The following is a 25127-nucleotide window of genomic DNA, read 5'->3' as shown; positions in this document are numbered from 1 at the left end:
TATATAATTTATAAAAAAAAGTGTATTGGGATCTTCAAATTATAGAATATTCAAATGGTGTAAACAATGATGAAATCTCTAAAATAGAGAATTTATTTTATAGATTTTGACTTTTGATTCTAAAAAATTATATAGAATCCATTGGAGTTTATATATTATTCATCGGCACATCAACAAAAAAATATTGTTGTGACAATTAACAAAAAATAATTTTCTACTAAAAATCATACCACAACCATTAATAATTTCTTAATAAAAAACTACACGATAGGCATTGTTTGTCAAACATAAATCAACTTATTTTTTGAGTAATCGTTTAGATGCAAATAAGCTTTATTGATATGTTACTTATTTGTTTGATTATGCCAAATAATTTATTATTTAATTAAATTATTAATTATATATTTGTTGAAAAACTAATATCTTTGCTAATGCTAAGTTTCATTGTCAACAACGTAAGATAGGTTTTCTTTCGCATACCTTACTTAAACCTAGTCTTTAATCAATTAGGATATGTGATATTGACCAATTTTATTGTTACTCGTGCTATATGTCATGCTTATCAAAAATCATAGATTAACGTAGATTTTTTCTAAAATTTATTTCAGAAAATTCAAATTTTATAGTATATATATATAATAATCAATTTTAAATTATCTATACTATATTATAATACATTTTATAAAAATTCTTAAAAACCACTTTTTATGTATGAAATATTGTTTATTGATGTATATTACTTAAAATTCAATATTACAAGTAAACTGTGAGTAAGTACAACTTATTAAAGCTTCATATTTAAATTCGTGTAACTAACTGCATATAAATATAATCGAGAAAATAAGCATCTCATTTTAAATATAAAAAAATTTAAAATATAATTAGGATAATTATTGAATTATAACAAAATAATTAATTATTATCTTTATAAAAAAAATATATTAAACAAAAAGTAAAAAAATACATTAAAAAATACACTAAAAAAATTTAAATAGTTAATTTGATACTGATAATTAAAAAATTCAATTCTTTATGATGTCTTCATATTTATATCTTATTTAAAAATAAAAATATTATCGTTTTCTCAAAATCATATAAAATCATATTATAATATCGACCGAAACAAATAAAAAAACACAAAACATTAAAATCGAGATGTATTTCGTTGCATTGTGCAAGTATTTTTCTAGTTTCAATTAACATATCGTATTATTTAATTGTTTTACTATCTTATTTATACTAATTAATGTATTATATTATTAGAAGTTTATTTAGATTATAAAATATTTACAATTTATTATTTTTAAAAATATATTTTTAATAATTTTAATTTTTATCGAAAAGAGAATTTAATTTGTCAAACTAGTTTGATATGGATGGTCTGGGTAAGATAAAATAGTTTTTGGGTTTTGAAAGTGCGAGGAGGGCTTGCTTGGGTCATGTGAAACGTGTAGTAGGGTCACGGGTAGCAGAGTCAGAGGCAACGGCAGAAGCCGAGTGAGGACGTAGGGAAAAATAGGGGTTTAGGGGGTGATTTGGAGGAAATTTTGCTTCTTTTTCCCCTTTCCTTTACTGCATATATAGCCGCCACACCTTGCAGTTCTTTCATTCATAACTCTCTGCCTCTATACAAATCTCATTTCTTGCTTTCTTCAACCCATCCCATCTTCTTTGCATTCACATTCTTCAACGTCTCTCTCACTCATATTTTGATTTACACAAGCCTCTGCAAAAGGGTAATGTTCTATTTCGTTTTGACTTTCTGGGTTTTGGGTTTTTCTTCTTCTTCTTCTTCTTGTTGTTGTTGCCGCTGCTGTTTTCTTGGTTTTATAAATTCCTTTTAGGAGGGGGTTTAATGTTTGTGGAGAAAAACTATGATGTAATGGGAAGGTAAAAAACAGGGGAACCATCTCTGTTTTTGATTTTTTGATGGTATTTCTTGTTGCTGCTTATGTTGTTGGGTCTCTTAAATCTATTTCTGAGGTAATGGTTTAATGTTTGTAGAAAAACTGGTGTAACAAGCAGGGGAAAGAACAGGGGAACCGTTTGATTGTTGTTCTATATGTTTTAAAATCATGGCGGTTTTTTATGTTAATTTTGTTGGCTTTTTGTGTATTAAGTAAGGGCTTAATGTTTTGTTGAAAGAAATGGTGTTGTGATAAGGAAAAAGGGGTAATTTTCTTTTGGCTGTTCTTGGTTTCCTAATCTGTTTTTTGCCATTATTTTGATTGAAAATTTGGTGTAATTAGCAGGGACGGGATGAAGTATGTATTGGTGACTGGGGGCGTTGTTAGTGGACTCGGAAAAGGAGTGACTGCGAGCAGTATTGGTCTTCTTCTTCAGGCTTGCGGCCTTCGTGTCACTTCAATCAAAATTGGTTTGTTTCAGTCACTTTCTAACGCCTCTTTCAATTGTATCATGTTTGTAATACGATGGAATGGAAGTTGACAATTTCCTTCACCCTTTTCTCTGTGGGTTCAAAGCAAATTCTAGCTTTTCCAATGGGATAATATATATATATATATATTTGTATATACACACACACGCATCTATAGCATGAAGTTTTGTCAACAAAATCATTGTTGCAATTTCACCCAATAAGAATGTGCGATCGTTGCAGTTTTGATGGGACGGACAGAATAAAAAACTCTCATTGGTTTTCCCCACTGGATAAATGGATAACTTAGATTAATGGCATGATTTGTTTGTGTATCCAGGCATCCTCTTTTTGTTATTTGTTTAGTTGTTAATTCTTTTTGAGAAAGAAGCACTGTTGTGTGTTGGTGTTGGGTTCTCTAAATAAAGCATGGACTGAATCCAATCACCTCAATAAATTTCTACTGCTTTCAATGGATAATATACATATCTATAGCTTCAAGTGTTGCAAGTTTAACAGTAACACCACAAAATTGTAGTCATGGGATGGTCAGAGTAAAAAGACACATTGTTTTTTCCCCATTGGATAAATGGATAATTTAGATTAATGGCATGATTTGTTTTTGGTATCTAGTCATCCTCACTTTTTTATTTGTTTAGTTGTTAATTTTTATGAGAAGAAGCAGTCTTTGTTGTTGTTGTGTAATCTAGTCTTGTATGTATCTGCCTCTATGTGTTCCTCCCTTTCTGTTTAATGGATTTTCCCATGTGTTAAGAAAGGGTTTTGTTTTTTCTTGATGGAGTTAATATTGACTAGATTATGATTTGGAGTTTTTTGTTCTTTCCTTGGTGCTTCGATACAAATTAGATTTTGATGGTTTTCCTTCTCTTTGTTCTCTTTTCCAACAACGCCAAGAAAAGTGTATATAATCCAATATGAGGTGGAGTTGTGCTTTTGGACTTCTTAAGTTTTTTGATTGTTTTCCTTTGGTTTCACAAATGTTTGAGTTCAAGTTGTATGTAACACACTAGGTTTAACAAAAATCACTGATATAAAGAACCGTTGCTTCAAGATTTTCTCTCTCAATCAAGTGATGAGAGTGTTTTCTTTTCTCTTCAAGTATACGAGGTTTGCAACTTAGCATGCTGCATGATTTCATTTTTTATCATCTTTTTCGGATTCGTGACTCAAAGCTGTTCTCTTTTTGAATGCATTTTCCATGCAGATCCATATTTGAATAAAGATGCAGGAACAATGTCTCCTTTCGAGCATGGGGAAGTTTTTGTATTGGATGATGGGGGAGAAGTAAGTAACATCTTAGCATTGTAATGCATGTCTTTTAGCATTACTCTAAGTTGTGAATGCCTCTCATTTTTGGATAATCGACTGACTGAATTTGGAAGAGCTGGATTCATCAAACATTTCATCCAAATCTTTTTTGATGTTTTGTGGGTTTTGTATTGTAGAAATAATCCAATTACACATGCATGTTACTTTGCTTATGAGATGTTTTGTTTGAAGGTGGATTTGGACCTTGGAAATTATGAGCGGTTTCTAGATGTTAAGTTGACTCGTGATAACAATATCACAACTGGGAAGATTTACCAGGTAACTAAACATTTGTTATGCATATTGAAGATGGTCCGTCTCATGCTGTATCTGTATGACTGGTCATGATTTTTGGGTGTAGTCGGTGATTGACAAGGAGAGGAAGGGAGATTATCTGGGAAAAACCGTTCAGGTTGTTCCCCACATCACGGATGCCATTCAAGACTGGATTGAACGGGTAGCAGCAATACCAGTAGATGGAAAAGAAGGTCCACCTGATGTTTGTGTCATCGAATTGGGTGGTACAATAGGGGATATTGAATCTATGCCATTTATTGAGGCTCTTGGACAATTCTCGTACCGTTTTGGTAAATATTTTTCTGGTTTGGTTTTTATGACAACGAATTTTTACCAAAAAGTTCTGCGACTCACTTGTTTTCGTCCGGTGTTGGTAGGTGCTGGAAACTTTTGCTTAATACATGTCAGCCTTGTACCTGTTCTAAATGTTGTTGGTGAACAAGTGAGTTTATATGAAATGCCTCTACGGTTTCTTTGACCGAATTACAATTTTATTTTTTATATAATAATAATAATAATTCTGCTTTTTTTCGTTGTTCAGAAAACGAAACCAACCCAACACAGTGTTCGCGGATTAAGAAGCTTGGGATTGACGCCTAATATATTAGCTTGCCGCAGCACAACAGTCTGACTCAATTCTCTTGCTTGTTTGATAACAATAAGACATTGCCTAATATATTGCTGCCTGCTTACATGGATTTAATGGATATGCAGGAACTGGATGTGAACGTGAAGGAGAAACTCTCAAGATTTTGCCATGTTCCGGTAACAAAATGGGGATTTTGCCATAATGAATGTGTTTAGATGCTTTATTATATGATCATTTTCAAATGAATGTCTCTACTTTCAGGAAGAGAACATAGTCACTCTCTATGATGTCTCAAATATATGGCATATACCTCTACTCTTACGTGTATGTACAACTTGTAAAGCTCTTCTTTGTTTACTCATTGTTATCAAGAAGTGAATGCTGAAGTTGGTGTTCTTTTTTCTCTTTAGGACCAGAAGGCTCATGAAGCAATACTGAAGGTGTTGGACCTTCCATGGTTTGTCCTCTTAACCTGCTGCCCTTACTTGTTTTCCTTTTTTATCAAGTCACTGAGATTGTTGTCTTGTACAGTATCCCAAGTAAACCTGTGCTGGGAGAATGGACAGCCAGGGCTCAACTTTGTGACATGCTGAATGAGCCGGTCAGAGTTTCTTCAAGCCACACATCAGATTTCAAAGAAGATTATATTTCTTTTGCTAATGTTTCGTTGCATTTTCTGTTTACAGGTCAGAGTTGCCATGGTTGGGAAGTACACAGGGCTTTCAGATTCTTACCTATCTGTACTCAAGGTGATATTTATTCACACAAGCTTTTAACTGAAAGATGCTCCATCTTATATATATTATATATATATATATATAGAGAGAGAGAGAGAGAGAGAATGGATATAGTGTATTTCAATTGTTAACGGCATCGTCTACTTTTCAGGCTTTGTTGCATGCTTCTGTTGCTTGTCGCAGGAAATTAGTCATCAATTGGGTGTCTGCCAGTGATCTTGAAGATGCAACTGCCATAAAAGTTACTGTCTACTCCAACTCTATTTTCTTAACCTTGATTTGAATTTTTTTATGTAGATGTATCATGATGGACATTTTCTTGTTACAGAGTCCTGATGTTAACCAAGCTGCTTGGGATTCCTTGAAGGTTTGTTTGATGTTGTGATTGCTGTTTGTAAGTTAAAAGTAACGGTTGTGGATGTTTCCTCTAACAAGATGTTTCTTTATTATAAATATAGTCTGCAGATGCTGTTCTTGTTCCGGGTGGTTTTGGTGATAGAGGTGTGGAAGGGAAAATAATTGCGGCTAAATATGCCCGTGAGAACAATATCCCCTACCTTGGCATTTGTTTAGGAATGCAAACTGCTGTCATTGAGTATGCCAGATCTGTTCTTGGTCTTCAAAATGCAAATAGCACGGAATTCGATCCAAATACTAAAAACCCGTGTGTTATATTTATGCCTGAGGTTTGCGCTCAAACTTTTTGAATATCTAAATGCCTCTTCAGTCATCTTTTATTATTATTCACTCGTATGAATGACAACAGGGTTCAAAAACTCATATGGGTGGTACAATGCGGCTTGGATCCAGGAGAACATATTTCCAAGTAGCAGACTGTAAAGCTGCTCAACTGTAAGCAATATCCATATACAAATTCATAGGGATTTTAGTTGTAAATTCAATAACTAAAGGGCATCATGGATCTTGTTTGTAGGTATGGTAATCAGAGGTTCATTGATGAGAGACATCGGCATCGATATGAGGTATTTAGATGGGCTTTTTTCTTGTTAAAGTTTGAATATTTATTAATCAGCTTAATGATTAAAACTTATTTGCACTAGGTGAATCCCGAAATGGTATTACAGCTAGAAAAAGCTGGTCTGAGTTTTACAGGCAAAGATGAAAGCGGTAGGAGGATGCAGGTTGGTATTTAATTTTCTTAATGCATATTTTTCTCTTCAAGACTTTTGTAATTAATTAATTAATTGGGTTTGCAGATTATTGAACTTGGTAATCATCCGTATTTCGTGGGGGTTCAGTTTCATCCTGAGTTTAAGTCTAGGCCAGGAAAACCTTCTGTGCTTTTCTTAGGTATTAATCTGATTATACAATTTTATATATATATATATATATATATATATATGATTAATTAGTAAATGGTAATCTAAACTAAATGATGGTTATGAATGATGACTACAGGACTTATAGCAGCAGCTAGCGGACAGTTGGATGCACTGCTAAAGAAAAGCGTTGGCACAAAGACCAAAGGATTTGTGAATGGTATATCAACAGCCGCAGCAGCAGCAGCAGCATCGCCACATAGGTATGGTAACGGCAATTTGAATGGCATCCATAGCAATGGGAATGGCAATGGTTTGCATGTTTGAGGTGTGGTTTTGGGTTTTGTATAGGCTGGTGGGTGGGGTGGGGATGGAGCTGGATCCGGTCTTTTTTTTAAAAGGAACAGCAGCGTTTTCGATTAGGGAACGATGAATAGTAAGTTGGAATTAGTAACACCCCTAAAACTGAAGGGCATGTTGGTTGTTATGATTTCGCATAAACATAATGGATGATGAACCATTCTACTTGTGCTGCATCTTTCATGTTGGTGTAATATTTTACTTTCTATCTTTCCATGTCCACTACTTCCTCGACTTTGAATCGAGTATTCTTGTGCACATCATTTGTAGGATGTTTGCCAATGGCATGAGAGCCTTTAACATATGTTGATGATGTTCTGGTGGCAAATTTCTGAGTTAGGAATTTTATCAAACACTTGGTGTGCACTATGCACAACTGTTTGTGGATTTTACAACTTGTGACATTTGTTATCACAAAATCTAGTAGTGACCTTGTGCAAGTATATATATATACTCATTTATACTATCGTGTTTCAGAATTAATTTAGTGACTTCCACAGGAATTAGACCTTATACTAGCAATAACTCCCATAAAGATTAATGAGCATACACTCATTATCGTCGTCGCCTTGCAAGTAGTGCAATGGTAGATACCAATATCGTGTTGATGGGGTTTGTCCTACCATGAATAAGAGATTTTATGAACTTTGAGTATTGCAAGTTCCAATTAGAGTTGAACAAATATTTTTAGTGGATTGGAGGAACAAACAATTTTTCAAGAAGTGGGTGCGGACACGAGCCTTGTAAAAAGTTTCATAGTGAACCAGTAGCCAAGGGTAATGGTATAGTGGCCACTTTCTTCCAAGGGTGACTTCAACAAGAAGTACCCACCGTCTTGGTGAAGTGACCATTATGATAACCAATGGACTTGTCGGTAGTCAGGTATCTCCCAGTTCGGGAATCATACATGGTATCAGAGCCAAGTCCCTTTGTTAATCGAGCCCTCACCCTTTGTGGTCTCTCCCAGTTAGGGGATCATATTAGGAACTTTTACGAGTTTTGAAGATCTATTAGTATTATGAGCACGTTTATGTTCCCATGCAACGTTGATACGCAACTGGTGTGCTAATTGTAGGTCATTATTGTTGTTCAAAACCCTATGCGGTTGTAGGAACTCTTCCAAGTTCTCTCGCATCATTCAAGATAATAGCTTACTCACAAGTCTCCAACTCATTGTGACCATCTTGTGTGTATCATTAGAGGATTTCAAACTATCAACCAGTGTTATCTGACGTCTCTTAGCTAACTCACACCACAACCATCAGGGTATTTAGCTCATGATAACAATAAAGAAAGTGCAGATGAACCACAAGAGTGGTGCCTGATTGGTTTGAGTTTGACTCCAAATGTCAAAAGTACTAGGAGGTCTCAGGTTCAAATCTAAGGAGGAATAAAAATTCTCTTGTAGCCACGGAGGTTCAAATGCGGTGACTCCGGACTATCTACGAAGCAGGTGGTCGTCCTGGGATTAGTCGGTTTGCATAGCGGGTTGGATATCCAGGTTAATCAAAAAAAAAAGTGCAGATGTCAGGAAGATGGAGAGGCATTTGACTACTGATACACCACTATAAGTTGCTTGTGTAACAATTCATATTCCTACGCAATTTCAATAAGCCATTCCAAACTTTCATGCATCATTCAAGGTTGAGGTTGCTTATTCATAAGATCATCGATGAACTCTTATTCAACCTTAACACCTATACAAATGATCAACCTTGTCTTTGTATTTGAAATTTACAACTAAGGAATGACCAAGTTTGAGAATGTGATAACAATCCATGTTATCTTATCTGTTGTCTCTCAACTTTGTTTACACTCACACCTTTAGAGAAATTAACTCATGACATAAATAGTAACAACACAAAAAAAAACATAACAAAATTCGAAGCTATCTTTAGCATGAATATGACATAGATTGACGAACAATGCGCCAACTACATCTACTCTGGTCATAATTCAATATATGTAGAGATTTGTATGGGAATAGAATCCACATATGGGTACAAGATGGGGATATTGTGTATCGATGGGATGTCACATGAGTGTTTCTCATGTGATCATAATATTATACATCTTTTGATCTGATGATATGAAATCTACTATGGTAAGATCACACACTTTGATATTAGCTATAATTATGTTGTAATAGAGTGATAGATCATAGAATATTCGTTGGTTGTGTGATCATACCATGAGATGAGACTTGCATTGTTAGAGATAAGATTCATCTCTTCTGCTATAAGGAGAAGTGCCTCTATGTCCCTTGATGAAATTAGAATGAAGAAATGCATCATAAACGATATATGATATCAGGATCAATTATTTATGGGAAAATTGCACCAAAATGGAACCAACTTTCATCTAATTCATATTTTGGGGAACCAACTTTCATCTAATTCCTATTTTGGGGAACCAACTTTCAAAATCGTCATTTTGGGGAACCAACTTGCACATGATTCCTATTTTGGGGAACCAACTTGTACCTGATTCCTATTTTGGGGAACCAACTTGCAAAATAATTATAGAAAAATAACAAAAATTAGTTTTTTTTTTCAAAAATTAATGCAATAAAATCTATTTTTCATTTCAAATCTCGTTTTTTTAATCCGGATATCAAATTGAACATTTTAAAAAAAATCCAACATACCACAATAAAAATTGTTTTACTAATGCAAAAAAAAATCAATTTAATAGAAAAAACTAATTGATGCAATAAAAAATAAATATTAAATATCACATTCAAGATTTTTTTATCTGACCAATTGCATCAATTAATTTTTTTTATTAAATTGAATTTTTTTGCATTAGTAAATTGATTTTTTTTGCATTAGTAAAAATAATTTTTATTGTGGTAATTTGGATTTTTTTTGTAAAATGTTCAATTTGATATCTGAATTAAAAAAACGAGATTTGAAATGAAAAATATATTTTATTGCATTAATATTTGGAAAAAACGAATTTTAGTTATTTTTCTATAATTATTTTGCTAGTTGCTTCCCCAAAATAGGAATCAGGTACAAGTTGGTTCCACAAAATAACGATTTTGAAAGTTGGTTCCCCAAAATAGGAATCAAGTGCAAGTTGGTTCCCCAAAATGATGATTTTGAAAGTTGGTTCCCCAAAATAGGAATTAGATGAAAGTTGGTTCCATTTTGGTACAATTTTCTCATTATTTATTCAATCCATTCAGAGATCAAGAAAGCAAATGTTAGACTTGACGAGAATGACACAAACTAACCTCGTGTTTGAATTATGCATCCATATGTTCACATATTTTATTAATCACGAGTTTTGTTGATTCGTTGAATAACCAAACTTTATCATTTTAGGTAATGATGTTGTGTTGCTAAATACAGTTCATTGTTTATAGTTATAGATATGATTTTATAATTAATGTCAACATGATATGTCATACACATATGACCAACTGAATAAGAAGGATAAAACAATTATAAGGTTTAATTATTTAAATTATTTTTAATTAGTTGTAATTTAATGGATTAAATTATGATTAATTAAACAGATAAATGACTAATATACTTTTTTTAATTAATTATAATTTTATTGGGTTAAATTACGATTAAGCAATTAATAATATAAATGTAACATCCGCATTTAGACAAAATGACTACTTCTGAGTTCCAAAGAAAACAAAATCTAAAAAGAGATTAAACACGATGAAGCAGTGATAAGAATCCAAAAGCTGATAACTCTATTTTAGAATGGTTTTGTACTCGGTACACCATCTGGTAATGAGATGTTGCCTGGAAGGTGCTTACTTAGGGAGTACCACCAATCTGGATCTGGGCCTTAAGCGCCATATGTAAAGAAGGATCGTTGAGTGATATGTTGAAGTTTGGATAGAAAGTGACAAAGATAGTTCCAACATTTAGAGTAGTTTGGATTGTTCCCATGCAGGCATGCTGATATTCTAAAAACCTTGTGTCTACTAGAGCAATGATTGAAAATGCATGGAGGCCTTTCGTACCATGGAAGGTAAGGGACAGTCTTATAGTTCCAAAGTGGATATGTGTATATCCTTGAGCCATGCAGTGTCTAGGATGGTCTATTGGAAGGGACAATGTCACTAAATGTTCTGATGTGGTAGCTGGGAGTTGGTGGGAGTCAAATTTAGAAGCTTGGACAAACTCCTTAACTTGCTCGTGGGAGATAGATCTTATCAAAATTTTGACTCTTTTAGAAAAAGAAATATTGGGCTTAGAAAATACATTATAGGGATTACCTAGGCATACTACTAATAGGTATTCTAGAATCATCTAGGACATAAATATATCTCATATAATTGGTCTATTTTAGAGGCAGAAGAATGTCTGAAACTAGAAGAAGAACGTGATAAGCTATGGTCTGGATTCATGACTTGGTTTGACATTACTTATTCTAGCTATCCTGTTGCTGAGACTGACTGCGACTTCTCTCTATATCGACTTACAAACTCTACTAACAAGGAAGATGGAAACAAGGAAGTGCCAATCAGCAGAACCTTTGGTTTATATCTTCAATCTCTTCTTTATAAGATAGTTTTATGATGTGAGAGATCTGTGTATAAACGGCAGTCACAGAGCTTAAGCTCACTCTCGATATCACTTAGACATGTGGGAGATCACAAATTAACTTTGATCTCACATGCTCTATTACTTGTGTGAATTCCTTGTATAAGCTCACCAAGTTGCATTCATGCTTGTATTCGGTCCACAAAGACAATTGGTTTGATGTATGCTACCTTCTCATCATTTTGACCATACTAACATCATAATTTTTCAATCTTTTTGCATACAAACTACTAACATATGTTTGCATCATATAACATGTTTAGCATTGATTCTAACGACGTATACCAAAAAAGTGAGCCTTAACTATTGATTTATCTCAAGAAAATTCTTGTGGATTTCTTGCTTAATTCCATGGTCTTAGCCTAACATTTAACTCAAAGTTCATGTTGTTTACTTATATAAACATGTTCTAGTAATCCAATCGGAAAATATGGCTTTTACATCAAAATCATACCTGGAAACTTGATGATCTTTACTGATACACAATTGTTACATTCTTTTTTGCTCTTATTTCAATGCGACACCAAAAGTAAATGCGGACATACAATATTACTACTAAATTTGTTGTCATCAGACATAATTAGTAGTAAAGCTAAGATGGTGGCAGTAGCTACAATCTTTACTAGTAATTTTCTTTTTTGTAGTATTAATATTGAAGATTGTATTACATAACCCCATTGAAAACAAAAACTAAGGGGCTGTTTACTAAACGTTTACCCGGTAACTTTCCTTATCAGATGAACATGACAAGGGTCAAAAATCTTACCCAGTAAGAACAATGATAAAGCTGAAGAGTCTTACTCGATAAGTGAGGGTGACAACTCTTACCCGGATAAGTGCTTACTGGGTAAATTGTTGCATACGATACCATTTTGATGCACTACAATCTTACCCGGTAAAATAAATTATAATGTTGACTTCTAACGATAAACGCTTACCCGATAAGCATTTAGGTAAACGGCCCCTAAGTTGAAAAAACATAAAAATAAGAATAAATAGGTTGAATAACGTCAACAAAGAAAAGTAAATCTATGAGGTAACTGATTACGATAATTATAAGTTTATAATAATTTGAATAAAATTAGTATTAAAGTTTTATCTTTAAATAATTAAATCATATAAAATGAAGAATCTTAAACACAAACATCTAACAAATATCGCTTATCACAAACCCCAATAAAAACCCATATTAATACAAAAAATCTTGAAACTTATCGAGAAGATCAGAGATATCTTAAATTAATTATATGACTAAAAAATCTTATATGATAAAGATAGTGCATTGGTTATGATGGTACAACTCAATCAATCCATAAATATTTTCCTCAAAAAGTGTTCATAGTAATTGTTCCAAAAATGTACACAATCTTGACATACCAAGCATAGAAGATTCCTATCGTCGTAAAGAGAAATATAGTCGAGGGCTTAATCATTCGTATTTTTTATTAGTGTAAAATACACGGTACATGACGTTTAATGTTCAACTTACCTAGTTAAACTGACAATGTCACTACAAGATTGGATGAGTGGGTAAGTCATCTTTTACTTCCATTTTCTTTATACAAGTTCAATAGCGTCTATTCATTTCGAATAGAATTCAATTCGTAATCAATTTTGATAAAATTCTTAAAATAATATTATTTTATAACAAGTTGGTTGATAATGTGTTTTGGCAAAGTTCTGAAATCCCAATTGGAAGTCGAAGAAAGTTTGAAAAAAACGAAGAGGCAATTAAAAGATTGTGTTTTTTTAGTATCTTGATTGTTGTTTGGTTGTATAATTGCTTTACTATTGTACCCTTAAAACATGGGTTTTGTGTACGCGATTCATCCAAGGGATGGAATTGCTAACACAATTTTTGTTTAGGGATTGACAATCCAAAGTGGGAAGTCAAGGGAGTCAGTGTAGTGATTGGAACCCCAATTCTTCTTTCATTCGATTTCTATGTTGTTCGCCCACAACTATGTTCTTCAGCCTTCACATCTTCACCCAGTAGTTCGAACTTCCAACACTTCCTCCTTCACATCCATATGCATCGACACTCTCCATGGTATTTTCTAGGATCTAACCATCATGCCTCCCTCCCACCTTTATTACAGACAGCCAGTTGCCACAAAATGGGATGCATAAGTGCCATTTGATCAGAATATTAACGGGTGTGTGCTATTCTTTTCAATTTTTATGTGGGTTTGGGTCAATTTTTGTTTGTATATGATGATGCCTGGTCCTTCCTTTACTGGGTTTTTTTCTTGAAAAATGGATGCTCTGTTGCCTTTCTATCCATTTGAGGAATCAGTTGTTTAGTCGTATTCGCGTCATAACCGTCCTATATATATCGGCGAAGTTAAAGGTAATTGGGTAATAGTTTACCTTATTGTAATGAATTCTTTCCTAGTACAATTACTTGTGTAAAATCTTGAGATGAATCAATGTTTGAACTTGCTAATGCACTGCAGATCAGTTGGAATTACAAATTTCAAGATGGAAAATGGTGTTGGGTTTGATGGAGGAGGCAATTTGTCACAACAGTTATCTGCCTTGACCATTGACGATAGTGTAAATGGCTATAGCAACAACACCAACAACATTAATGGCATGAACAAGAGTGATGGATTGTTTCAGGTCATGAAAGCGGTTGAAGCTGCTGAAGCCACCATCAAACAACAGGTATTTTCGATTTCATGTCCTTTCATAGTGAATGACTAAACTGACATGGCCGTTGTGCATTCGATTAAATATTTCTATGCTTTCATTCGGATTCTTGGTTAGATTTATCTATCTTGTAAAAGTGTTTTAATGATTTTCTCTCATGACTGCTGTTTGGGATAGTAGGTTTTCTCTTATCTTTGGCAATTCTTTGTGGGAGATAATTTATTCTTATTGATCACATCCTACTTCAAAACGAGAGGAATTTGTGTCACTTTTGGTTTTGGATTGACCGTCTTCCACAATCTGGGTTATAAGTTCTTGATCGCCGACCCCCTCAGCTCCAATCCAACCCATAACATATAAACATGCTGAAAAACTACATCCTGGATGATTTTAGTCTATCCAAATTGCAGGAGAAACGTTAGTTCTCGTGTTGATTTTCACATGAAACCGAGTTTATGAATGATTCTGTGATATTGCATCCTCTTCGTGCCTATAGGCAAGGGGTACAGTTGAATTTTTCTTCATTTGGCTTTAAAATCTCATACTCAGACTGGGCCACCATTCTCTCCCTCTCCTCATTGTCCATTGCACATGTGTTTGGTAATATTATTATATTTCTAATGTTGATTTATTAGTTACTCTTGCTTCTCATCCTCTCCTGTTTTCTGACCCACATTTTTTATATAATTTCTCTTTTGAAGGTGGAAGAGAATCATAGATTGAGGTCTGAGCTTCAAAAGAGGATCCAGGAGCTTGAAAACTATGTATATGTTCTCTCTTTTCCTATGCAGCCTCATTATTTTTAACAGCTGTCATAATTTTTCCCCACCAGCTATTGAGTTAGATTGCGTTCTTAATATCTTAGCACAAAGTCACTATCAACTTTATGATATACTTTCTTTATACGTTGGTGCTGGCTGATTTTTCTTTGTTCTCGTTGACTTTCTAGAGTGAGTTGGGTGTAACAATCATTCAATCTTTATGCAGGCAGTTAATTCCTAGGTATTTTTACGATTTAAATGTCACAATCAACTTCTGTTTGAATCATAATGCACCATGGTAATTTAGTCCTAGATTTTCTTCTTGTAATTGTAGTTGTCTATACTGTGCTTTGTGCTCCCTGTCCCCTTATTTGCGTAACCTATTTTCTTTCCTCTGTCCTGTTACATTGTGTACATTGTCTGTTTGCTTGTTTGCACACACTCTCACCTATTTCTTACTCGCTTGTTCTAAATAATTCGTTTCTCAAGCTGGGAGTCTTCATGGAAAAAGCCTCTATACCCCTTGGGGTAGAGGTAATCTGCATACATCAAACTCTCCTCAGATCCTACCTCTGCGTGGGATTTACTGGGTCTGTTTGGATTAGTTGTGCTATGTGAAAAACGTGTTTTTCACAACATGCACGAGGGGGGGGGGGCATGCTACTGCTCTATCATGCCGTCGTAGTGGAAATTTTTTAGGAGTCTTGAAGGTGCATCCGTTTTAACTTGATATGTGCTCCCTATGTTAAGAAAAAGTGGCTGTAGCCTACTGGTAGTGCCATTGCATGTGGCATTACAAGTTGCAAGTTTGAATCCCTTTGGCCTTAATGAAAAAAAGAAAGCAAAAAACCACTTGGGTGTTGCAAAAAAGCACTTGTATGTCATTTTTAAATGAAAATGTACTTTTTTATGATCAGTTTTTGTTTTATTTTTTATTACGTTAATTACTTTGTGCCCCAACTTTGAATTTTTTTAAAGTATGAGCCAAATACTCATGCACACTACTCAACTTTATTGAGGTTTGAACCCTTGAACTCCTCGGAGTTGCACTGTACCAGTAACCTGGGTACCGCTTCCAGTGACCCTTTGGTTGCTTCGAAAATTTTCTGGATACGCCTCTGACATTAGAAAATGTGCTATGAATGCCTGTCTTCTTGTTTCATATGTACATGAGTTACCAATTTTTTTTTTTGGTATTCCATATGGAGTTATAATTAAGCTATTGATGATTTTATACATAATATGATATTTGTATATGGTACATTTATAATTGTATGTATATTTTAAATCTCATATTCACTATGTACTATCAGTGTGGAATCTAATTTGTTAGAAGTTGGTGATACCATTTTGCATTGTCTCCAAGGAAAGAGAGGTGGTAGAATGGAGCGATTAAGGTTGTTTGGAATAGAAGGCTTGTTCTGGTTTCTTATAAGGGAATGCTTGCAGAACTAACTGCTCCCTATTCCCAAAATAAATGTAACGATTTCTTTTTGGGTTGTTCCTGTAATAAATGCAACATTCCTCCTTTTGGCAAATTTTTGATTGGAAACTCTCTTTGCCCATTAGCAATCGTTATGAAGAATTGATGTTCGTCATTATTGAGGTTGTCTTACATATATGACTAATAGTCACACACTTTAATTGAGGTATGTGCTCACGAACATTTTATTTATTTTGTAACGGTAGCATTATTATACCAAGAAATTCCTTCTGTGTCTTCTACTTCCTGCCACAGATTGTGAAGTAATTTAAAGGGAATGAACATTGTGCTTGTTATGCCTGTTAAGACTGCACGATGAAGTTGACATTAGTGAGAAGAAGTTTTGTTCAGTTTTCTGGGAGAACCACTTGAAGACCATGCATTTTTTCTTCCTAGTTTACATGAACTTTGAGCATTCTATCTCTCTTGTAAACGAGAACTACACCACATAAACGTTTTTCACGCTAATCAACTTAATTTAAGCTTTTTATTATCAATCCTGTTTTTAGTGCTACCATTTTCCACTCAATATTTCTCGAGGCATGCTGCATACTTTGGAGCTTTGCAAACCACCTTTCTTTGTTGTAGAAGAGTGAGTGTTGATTTTCTGGCAGAAATCAAGTCATACAAAGGCTGAAAATTGTCACCCGACTGATCATTGGAGTGATCATGGTTATCTACCTCAGACAGATAATAGAGCTGTTTCTCCGTCGATGAGTCCAACAGAAGGAATTAAGACTGGAAATGAATCTGCTTTCTATGATTCATCCAGATCAGTCCTCAGAAAGGGTTTTACGGGGAATGTTGTGGATCCGGTTCAAGTTTCAAGGGGGAGTCATTTGGAGACCCAAAACATAAATGGAGCAATAAATGATGGATCTGGTGTAAGGTGCATTAGCCATTTGGAGACCCAAGCGGCCACAGCATCTTGTTCTCCTTTAAGGTATTTTGGATTATATTGCCTCAAGAAATGATGGATGGAGTATAAGGTGTATGCCCTCTTAAATATTTAGCTATATTGACATGAACGGATTTGCATACACATATTATTAGGTATCGATCGGAAGGAGAATATGATCCGCAGTTCAATGTGTCTGGACATGGACAAGGGATGGTGGCAATTTCTGAGCTAAAGAATGCTGGTAGCCCCCTAAAGCAGGTATAATCTTGTATTTATTACTATCACCTGTTTTAGAACTCTTTGAATTATGAAAGTTGTATATCTTGCAAACATTTGATTTCCATGCAATTGATTCGACCATGGTGTTATTTCTGCTTTTGTTAAGATCCTGAATTGGATTTGATGTTTAGATCCACTATTAATTTTTTGTTGTGGTATTTGGCATTCGTGTGCATACTGCTTTTGGAAATATTATATTTGTATCTTTTACAGCAGATTAATATCAAAAGAAGATTTTAACAGGTGATAACCGCATCAGAAATGTAGAAGTTTAAGTTTGGTCGAGTGAAAATATGCTCTAAGATATTATGATCATGCAAATAACCTGAGTCATGTTGGGTAGACATATAAATGGACCAACTTTTTTGGTACCAACTTGACCTTTCTTTTCTGCAATATATGGGTATAGGTTGTTGTTGACACCCGAGATCAAGAGCAAGAGATTTTGCTTTTGAGAAGGTATCTTGTTGACTACTCAATCAAGGTATGGATCCGTTATGGTGATCTACTAGGTTTGTATGGTTGCTTTTGCTTTACTTTCATGTAGTAATATAGCTACTATGGTTGACAGGAAGCCCAAATACACAATGAGAAGTTTGCATTGGAGAAGCGAATAGCTTATATGCGTTTGGTTGGCAGGATATTTATTTACACTTATCTCACTTCTGGTGTCCTCTTCCCTCACCATATACTAAAAGTTATGATGGTTGCTATAGGCCTTCGATCAGCAGCAGCAGGACCTCGTTGATGCGGCATCTAAAGCCCTCTCTTACAGACAAGACATTATTGAAGAAAATATACGCCTAACATATGCATTACAGGTATTAAGTTTTCAATTTTCAACCCTTGCAGACTCCATTAAGAAACATCTTATCTAATTTTTTATTTGATCTATACACTTCATTCCCATGTACACAGGCAAGGAATGAAGTGACATCTATTTCCAAATGATTTGTATATATTATTTATTCAAGCACAAAAATGTTCATAATATAGATTTTTGGAGTAACCAAGTTTACTCATGTTTTAATTGGATATTGTAATCTTAGAATGAAATTCTTGGTAATGTTTGCTGATTTCTCCTCGTCAGACATTTCCCATTACTAATGCAATATTTTCAATTGCATTCTGTAGTCTGTAGGATGAAATTAGCATTAAGTTCTGAAACAAAAATAGAATACTTGGATAAGAAGAGATGATCTACTGTAAACAATATTGTTTCTATGTACAGATTATATCATGAAAAAGAGGTAAACGTGACCTGATCAGATATAGCTCTATATCTTAACATGTTCCATGTCCTGAAATGCTATTTGGAAGTACCTTAGATATAGATATAATGATTTCTCATGGGCGGACTCTTTTCAGAGGGTGCTTGAAGTGGTGGGAACTAGATTTATGGTGTGCACGCTAATTTGATGCGGAAGGTGCTATTTGTGTTATCTGGAACTCATGCATTTTCCCCTTAGTGAATGGAGACCATGAATAAATAAATGGAAGCTAAATCCTCGGGTGTCTGGAATTGTATGGTGTAGTTGCTTGGAAGTTGAGTTATAGATATTTAATTGGGAGAGTAGTTCTGATACATGTATAATAGGAATGTCCCGATACTCATAAGTTGTTTGATTAATATTTGCTTTCATTCTTGTAATTTGCCAAGTCTGTATTGCATAATTCCAGTATAACTGCTTCTCTCAGTTGCATCTCTTCTGGAAAGGCGTTCATTTACATTCTAAGCTTTATAGATGTGAGGCCTACATGTTAGTCAAGGGTTGTATGGCTGGTGGTGGTCTGGTTGATTTTTTTATTTTATTTTCTGTCTTAACTGTCATTGTGCTTATCTATGGAGTACCGCATCTGCATTTGCTATGGGAATTTGTTGAAGTTGCTTTGTAGACCTTCCTTCTCCAATGTTCACAGGGATTTGGTGGTTGTAATTGTTTTATTCTATTATTAGTTTTCTATGTGTCGTGTTCTTTATATGGAAGATACTATTTTACTAAATGGTGAGTGCAAAATATATTCATGTTTTTTCTCAACGGTATGTTTATTTTGTTTGTTGGATTCCATGAACTTATATGCGTATTTGAAGCTTGCATTATGTTGTTTTCAGGATGCACAAGAGGAAAGATCAACATTTGTGTCATCTTTGATGCCTCTTCTTGCCGAATATTCTCTTCAGCCACCAGTTGCTGATGCTCAGTCCATTGTTAGTAATGTTAAGGTTTGTGCTCAGTACTGTAGCCTTTTTTAAAATTTTGTGGCCTTGTTTTCTTTTAGTAATATTAGTAACAATGCTGGTCTATAAGTGGAATGAAGATCAATAGAAATAGCAGGTCATAGGAATTGATATTCAAAACGCCAAAGTCCTTTCATCAACCGCCTTTCTGCAGTCACATTCTGTTAGGTTTTCTATTAGTTGATTGGGAAAAAAAGTGAATCTTTTTTGTTAACCATGGGTGTCCGGGCCAGCTTATGCGCACCTCGACTAATCCCAGGTGCCCTGGAATGTATCTGATGACGATTGAGATATCTAATATGTAATAAGTTAATGGCAAAGATTTCAGCTTATTTTCTGTAAGATTAACCAAGTATCATTGAGTTATATGTTGCCATATGATAGTCAACTTCATTGTCTGGAAACAGGAATTGTTTTTCTTATTCTTGTTGTAAACAGGTATTTGTTTTGACATCTTAGATCAACATATGTACTTCCATTCAAGGAGTGGTTGATGCCTCTTGTAATTTTCAATATTCTTCTCCATGAATGTCGGAAAATTTTCTGTTGACAGGTTCTTTTTAGACATTTGCAAGAGAAGCTCATAGGTATTGAGGTACGTTGTGTTTTGTGTCTAATGACTTCACTTGCAAGTATTCTGTGGTTGTCAATATCTTGTGATGACTGGTTTTTGGTGGCTCTGCCAGACAAAGCTAAAAGAGTCTCAATATCAGCTAGCAGCTTGGCGTTCTGATGTGAACCCCTCTAGTTTTGCACAATCACCGTTGTATTCCTTTGGGGTAGGGGCAACCATATTGACTGCTCATTGTTTTACTATGATATTCACCAAAGTGTTGCAAAATTCTCAAAAAGACTTCCATTTTATAGAACAAGAACGGGTTGGAATTGGTTCCACAACAAGCATACTCTGATGGACAAGGGCCGATTCCCTCAGACCATCTGACTGCAAGAGGCTGGGATGTACCAGGGCACTCAGATGGTGTTGCAGAAAATTCAGAGCCTGACTCGGTGAGGTATTCACCTCTTATAAACAGGTAATAACTGAGGCCTATCAAATCAAGACCGTTCAGCCAATTGAATACATTTATAACCATCTGGATCTATTAGGTATATATATATATATATATTTGTTTGATTGAGTTCTGTTCTTGAGTAGTAATCTCTTGATGAATTGCCATTGTTGCATTATCATTTCACTCGAGTAATTAACTTTGCCCTTGAAAAATACAATGATAAAGGGGTGAAGGGCACACCACAAAGCAATAATGAGATAGGGTTTTGTAGTCAAAAAATTGTTTGTGTTAGGAGGCTACGTGTCCAGAATCTTGTTAAGCAATGGATCAACTTAATTAAATTGGGTCTTCTAGAAAGGGAAATTGTAGTTGAAGTATAGGGGTAATGAAGGGCCTCGCACCATCATAGTTTTTTTATATATATGTGTGTGTGTGTGGCTGCCGTGAATGCTCATGAGAACATGTCTAGTTTAATTAGGAAAACAACTATTCCTAAATCTCAATCAAAAAATGGATCTAATCCTGCAAGAAGTGAATCAAAGCATTTTGATGAGACAGAATAGAGTATCCTAACAAATGAAATTTCTACACACATGGATATTCTAACTTACTCGAGAGTATTGCTTCTCATATATTGTTATACAATGAGGTGGCCATCTTGAGCTAACGTTATCACATGATTTTTTGAGTCTGTTAAAGAAAGAATAGATGGTACTCCGTATTCGACGGTTTGTCACCATCAAGACTATTTGGTGTTGGTGTATGCTTTGGAAGGCAATACATTTGGTGAGGAGCAAAATGAAAGGTACGAGGATAGCATGTAAGCCATACACATGAAGAAACAGAATTTCACTCTACGATAAATATACTATAACTCATTCGAATGATAATATTATATAGTATGGTTGGTTACTTTTTTATTATTATTAATAATATCACTATTCTTGCAGCAGGTTCTCTTAATTTTTATTATTATTTATGAAAGGCTGTTAAATGTGTAGATTGTAATAATGGACCATGGGCCTATTCAAGAGAAACTCTAATGACCTAGTTATACATAAGGACATAATTAACTCTATTATTTTTACACTAAAGTTGGAGCATAAATGTTGAACATGCTTGACTTTTAACGTATAGTATTAATTTGAAATCCATGCAAGGGTTTTGCCAGAATATTAAAAACCAGATGCTGTATTGTCATAAAAGGTTGAGAATTGCACTCTTGATATTTAACAAATATGATAGCTCAATGATGGTTGAGCTATAACCGGGTGAACAAATGTCATCTTTGCCACATGATCGAATATCTTGTCATAATCTTTACTATAAACCTAAGAAATAGCCTGTAGTGAGTAACTGGACTTTTAGGCGAGCAAGAGAACCCTCAGGGTTAGGTTGACATATGTACAACCATTTGTAATCAACAGTGTCCTTGCCTGTAACAAGATCCCATGCTTTGTTTTTCTAGAGGGCAGCAAGTCATCTCTTAGTGGATTGTAACCTGCAATTTGGGTCCTCAGAAGTATTTTGAGGGATGTGATATATGTTCATTACTGAGACAGGCATAGCTAGCCGAGAAAGATGAGTATATGTCCTAACCTATCAATGGATTGAGCAATACAAGTGAGTTTTTTTCCATTGACCTATAAGAAGTATCATAATACTAGAGGACTCTGTCAGAGATATTTTAGAAGCAAGAACAAGGTTCCTATCAGAAGGGAGTCCTTGGAGGCGACGGATTAGGGTAGTTGATTGCAATTAGGAGTGTGGCTGGGGGGAGGGGATGAGAGGCTAGAGGGTGGTGCGTCTTCAAAGTTGGTGGTTTATTGTGTTAGAGACGGGGAGTCTTTTGTTGTGCCTGATGTGCTTTTTCTCATGTTCGGCTCTTCAGATATTCATCTGTCTTTCTATCCCAATGATTTTCTACATCATTTTTGTTGCTACAAAATCTTCGCTTGACTCATTTTTCTAGTAAATATAGCACATGTAGTGCAATTATGTGCAAATTTTTTAGTGGTCAAGTTGAAGGAGGTTTATTAGAGTCCAACAAAGAGCTTGACTTCACTTTAGCTTCATATAAGACTTCGATAATAACTGTTAGTGGGGCGTCACATTCACTCTGCCTTTTGCAGAAAGAATCATTCTCTTGCGACAAACTCACAGATTGCTGGTGACCAGCCTAATTTGAATCCTACAAGTAAAAATGAAGAAACTACCAACAAACAAGTTACATTTAGTGACCCTGTTAGCAGTAACGATGTTGAGGATTTTGACGTGGAGGGACACCGTGAGGAAAATGAGGGAGAACCATTTGTCAATTGGAATCCCAAGATCACAGCTTATTCAAACACACTCGAAGATCCCAACTCGTATTCTCCATATTTAACTCCAGTCCTTGAAGAACCTAGTTCTTCTTTTTCTGAAGGTAATATTCTTGTGTCTATATTGATCATGGGATATATTTTTAGCATAGGCTAGTTAACCTTTGCACGGGTCTATTACAATGTTCAGCTGCAGATGATGATCCATTACCTGTAGTGGAGGCACTCCAAATTTCAGGTGAAGCTTTCCCAGGTCGAGAACTTCAAGCTAGCGGATACTCTCTCAATGGAACCACAAGTTGTAATTTTGAGGTACTGTTTATGTCAGCTTATTGAGCTTCTCCAATTTGCTGTTTCAACATTCAATTTCTAATCATTGGTTTTATTGGAGTTCAATTACATTTCTATAAGCATCTTTAATTGATCCCTTCTAGTCTTCATAGTCTTATTTCTTATTTCACAGTGGGTACGGCACATGGAAGATGGGTCTGTTAGTTATATAGAAGGTATTCCTCCTTATGCTCTTATGTCTTTTTTCTTGTCTTTCTTTATCCATTTTGGTGAGAGAAACTGTCAAGCAGGTGCAAAGCAACCAAATTATCTTGTTACTGCTGATGATGTTGATACATGCCTTGCCATTGAAGTCCAACCCATGGATAATAGAAAACGAAAGGTGTTTCCATTTCTCCTGACAGTGATTACTGCTTTTCATTTACTTAGTATTTGATACGAATAAGATGCTCATATCCATATTCACATCCACATGAATCATATCCTGATAAATTTGGCTTTTATTGATGTAAAAATGGCACTTATCTTGCTCAGACCAATAAATAGAGCCGAGGTTATAATTAAAGCCGTTAGTGGAAAACCGAAATAACTAGTTATGGAATGAGGATGATGCTTTATAATTCAGTGAACATAGTCTTATTACGTCGGAGAAATCTTTGTTCATAGATTAAACGAATGTTAGGAGATGGATAACCACAAACAAGATACATATGAAGTAATTAGACTCATTAGCATCTATAACACTCCTCAAGATAGAGCATATATGTCGATCAGCCCAACTTGTTGCATTTAGCGGTGATTTCTGATCAACATAGAGGTTTCGTCAAGATGTCTTGATCTTTTGATCATACTTGTTAGAATATATTGTAAATATTATGTATGTCTGTTTAGGGTTTCTGATGGGCCGTACAAGCCTTTGCTTATTTGGGTTTGGGTTTCTTATTTGTGTCTATATATATACACGCCTCTCCTTTGTAATTAATTATTCAGTAAATAAGAATACTTCGTCTCTCTGTCCCTCTGATCACATGGTATCAAAGCCACTCTGAAAACCTCCTGCCGTCGTCGTCGCCGGAACCCTAGCCGACTTCGCCGGACTCCTGCCACCGTCGCCTGAACCCTAGACGCCGCCATATCTGCTGCTGCCGCCTTTGCTCGCCGGAATCTGCCGCTGCCGCCTCTGCTCGCCGGAATCTGCCGCTGCCGCCTCTGCTCGCCGGAATCTGCCGCTGCCGCCTCTGTTCGCCGGAATCTGCCGCTGCCGCTGCACCGCCGCCGCTGACTCAGACGACCGACCCGGTGTTTTCCAGTCGCTGTCCGCCGCCCCACGTGCCGCCAGCCGCCGCCAGCATCATCCCAACTGTTTCTTGCTTCTTGAAGGTCGCCATCTTCATCCGCTCCATCTCCGATGGCTAAAGATGGAGACAAGTCATCCGATGACAAGTCGTCTGACAGTGTTCGTATACCTGAATTGATCCCGACGAGTGGTAGAGTTACCGATAATAAACTTAACGGTACTAATTACTTTGAATGGATCAAAACGGTCCGTCTGTATGTCCGAAGTATGGGAATGGCTTCTCATCTAGATTCTGACCCTCCTACTGACGGTAATCGTGACCTTTGGTTACAACAAGATGCTCGTATGTT

The 25127-nt window shown here is 35.3% G+C and overlaps 2 protein-coding genes across 5 annotated transcripts in view; both read left to right on the top strand.

Annotated features, from left to right (window-relative positions):
• The first annotated feature begins 1573 nt into the window (after positions 1-1573).
• Positions 1574-7186, top strand: LOC112512518 (CTP synthase-like). 2 transcript variants are annotated; one of them, XM_025118517.1, is made up of 20 exons: positions 1574-1736; positions 2253-2377; positions 3603-3682; positions 3899-3985; positions 4068-4293; positions 4381-4445; positions 4545-4628; positions 4718-4768; positions 4854-4916; positions 5003-5049; positions 5124-5193; positions 5279-5341; positions 5481-5570; positions 5658-5696; positions 5788-6015; positions 6096-6181; positions 6264-6312; positions 6391-6471; positions 6547-6640; positions 6749-7186. In XM_025118517.1, the coding sequence occupies exons 2-20, from the start codon at positions 2260-2262 to the stop codon at positions 6934-6936; spliced, it is 1809 nt and encodes a 602-aa protein (XP_024974285.1). In that variant the 5' UTR covers positions 1574-1736; positions 2253-2259; the 3' UTR covers positions 6937-7186. The 2 variants fall into 2 exon arrangements, with proteins under 2 accessions (XP_024974285.1, XP_024974286.1); XM_025118518.1 differs by having other exon boundaries at positions 2250-2377.
• A 6163-nt stretch (positions 7187-13349) lies between these two features.
• LOC112512429 overlaps positions 13350-25127 on the top strand; it is a 23962-nt gene continuing 12184 nt past the window's right edge. Inside the window, exons 1-16 of one of the 3 annotated variants that reach the window (XM_025118387.1) lie at positions 13350-13890; positions 13997-14207; positions 14894-14956; positions 17051-17379; positions 17490-17595; positions 18026-18100; positions 18188-18247; positions 18333-18437; positions 19730-19840; positions 20409-20450; positions 20542-20634; positions 20723-20889; positions 23001-23293; positions 23380-23501; positions 23653-23695; positions 23771-23862. In XM_025118387.1, coding sequence (XP_024974155.1) covers positions 14022-14207; positions 14894-14956; positions 17051-17379; positions 17490-17595; positions 18026-18100; positions 18188-18247; positions 18333-18437; positions 19730-19840; positions 20409-20450; positions 20542-20634; positions 20723-20889; positions 23001-23293; positions 23380-23501; positions 23653-23695; positions 23771-23862 — 1887 coding nt within the window. In that variant the 5' untranslated portion in view covers positions 13350-13890; positions 13997-14021. Of the gene's footprint in view, positions 13891-13996; positions 14208-14893; positions 14957-17050; positions 17380-17489; positions 17596-18025; positions 18101-18187; positions 18248-18332; positions 18438-19729; positions 19841-20408; positions 20451-20541; positions 20635-20722; positions 20890-23000; positions 23294-23379; positions 23502-23652; positions 23863-25127 lie in introns of all 3 variants that reach the window. The other 2 variants (XM_025118386.1, XM_025118385.1) reach the window with 2 other exon arrangements.

The sequence above is a fragment of the Cynara cardunculus genome (assembly GCF_001531365.2).
Source record: "Cynara cardunculus var. scolymus isolate 2C chromosome LG 5, CcrdV1, whole genome shotgun sequence".
NCBI lineage: Eukaryota > Viridiplantae > Streptophyta > Magnoliopsida > Asterales > Asteraceae > Cynara > Cynara cardunculus.
This window is presented reverse-complemented; position numbering and strand designations above follow the sequence as displayed.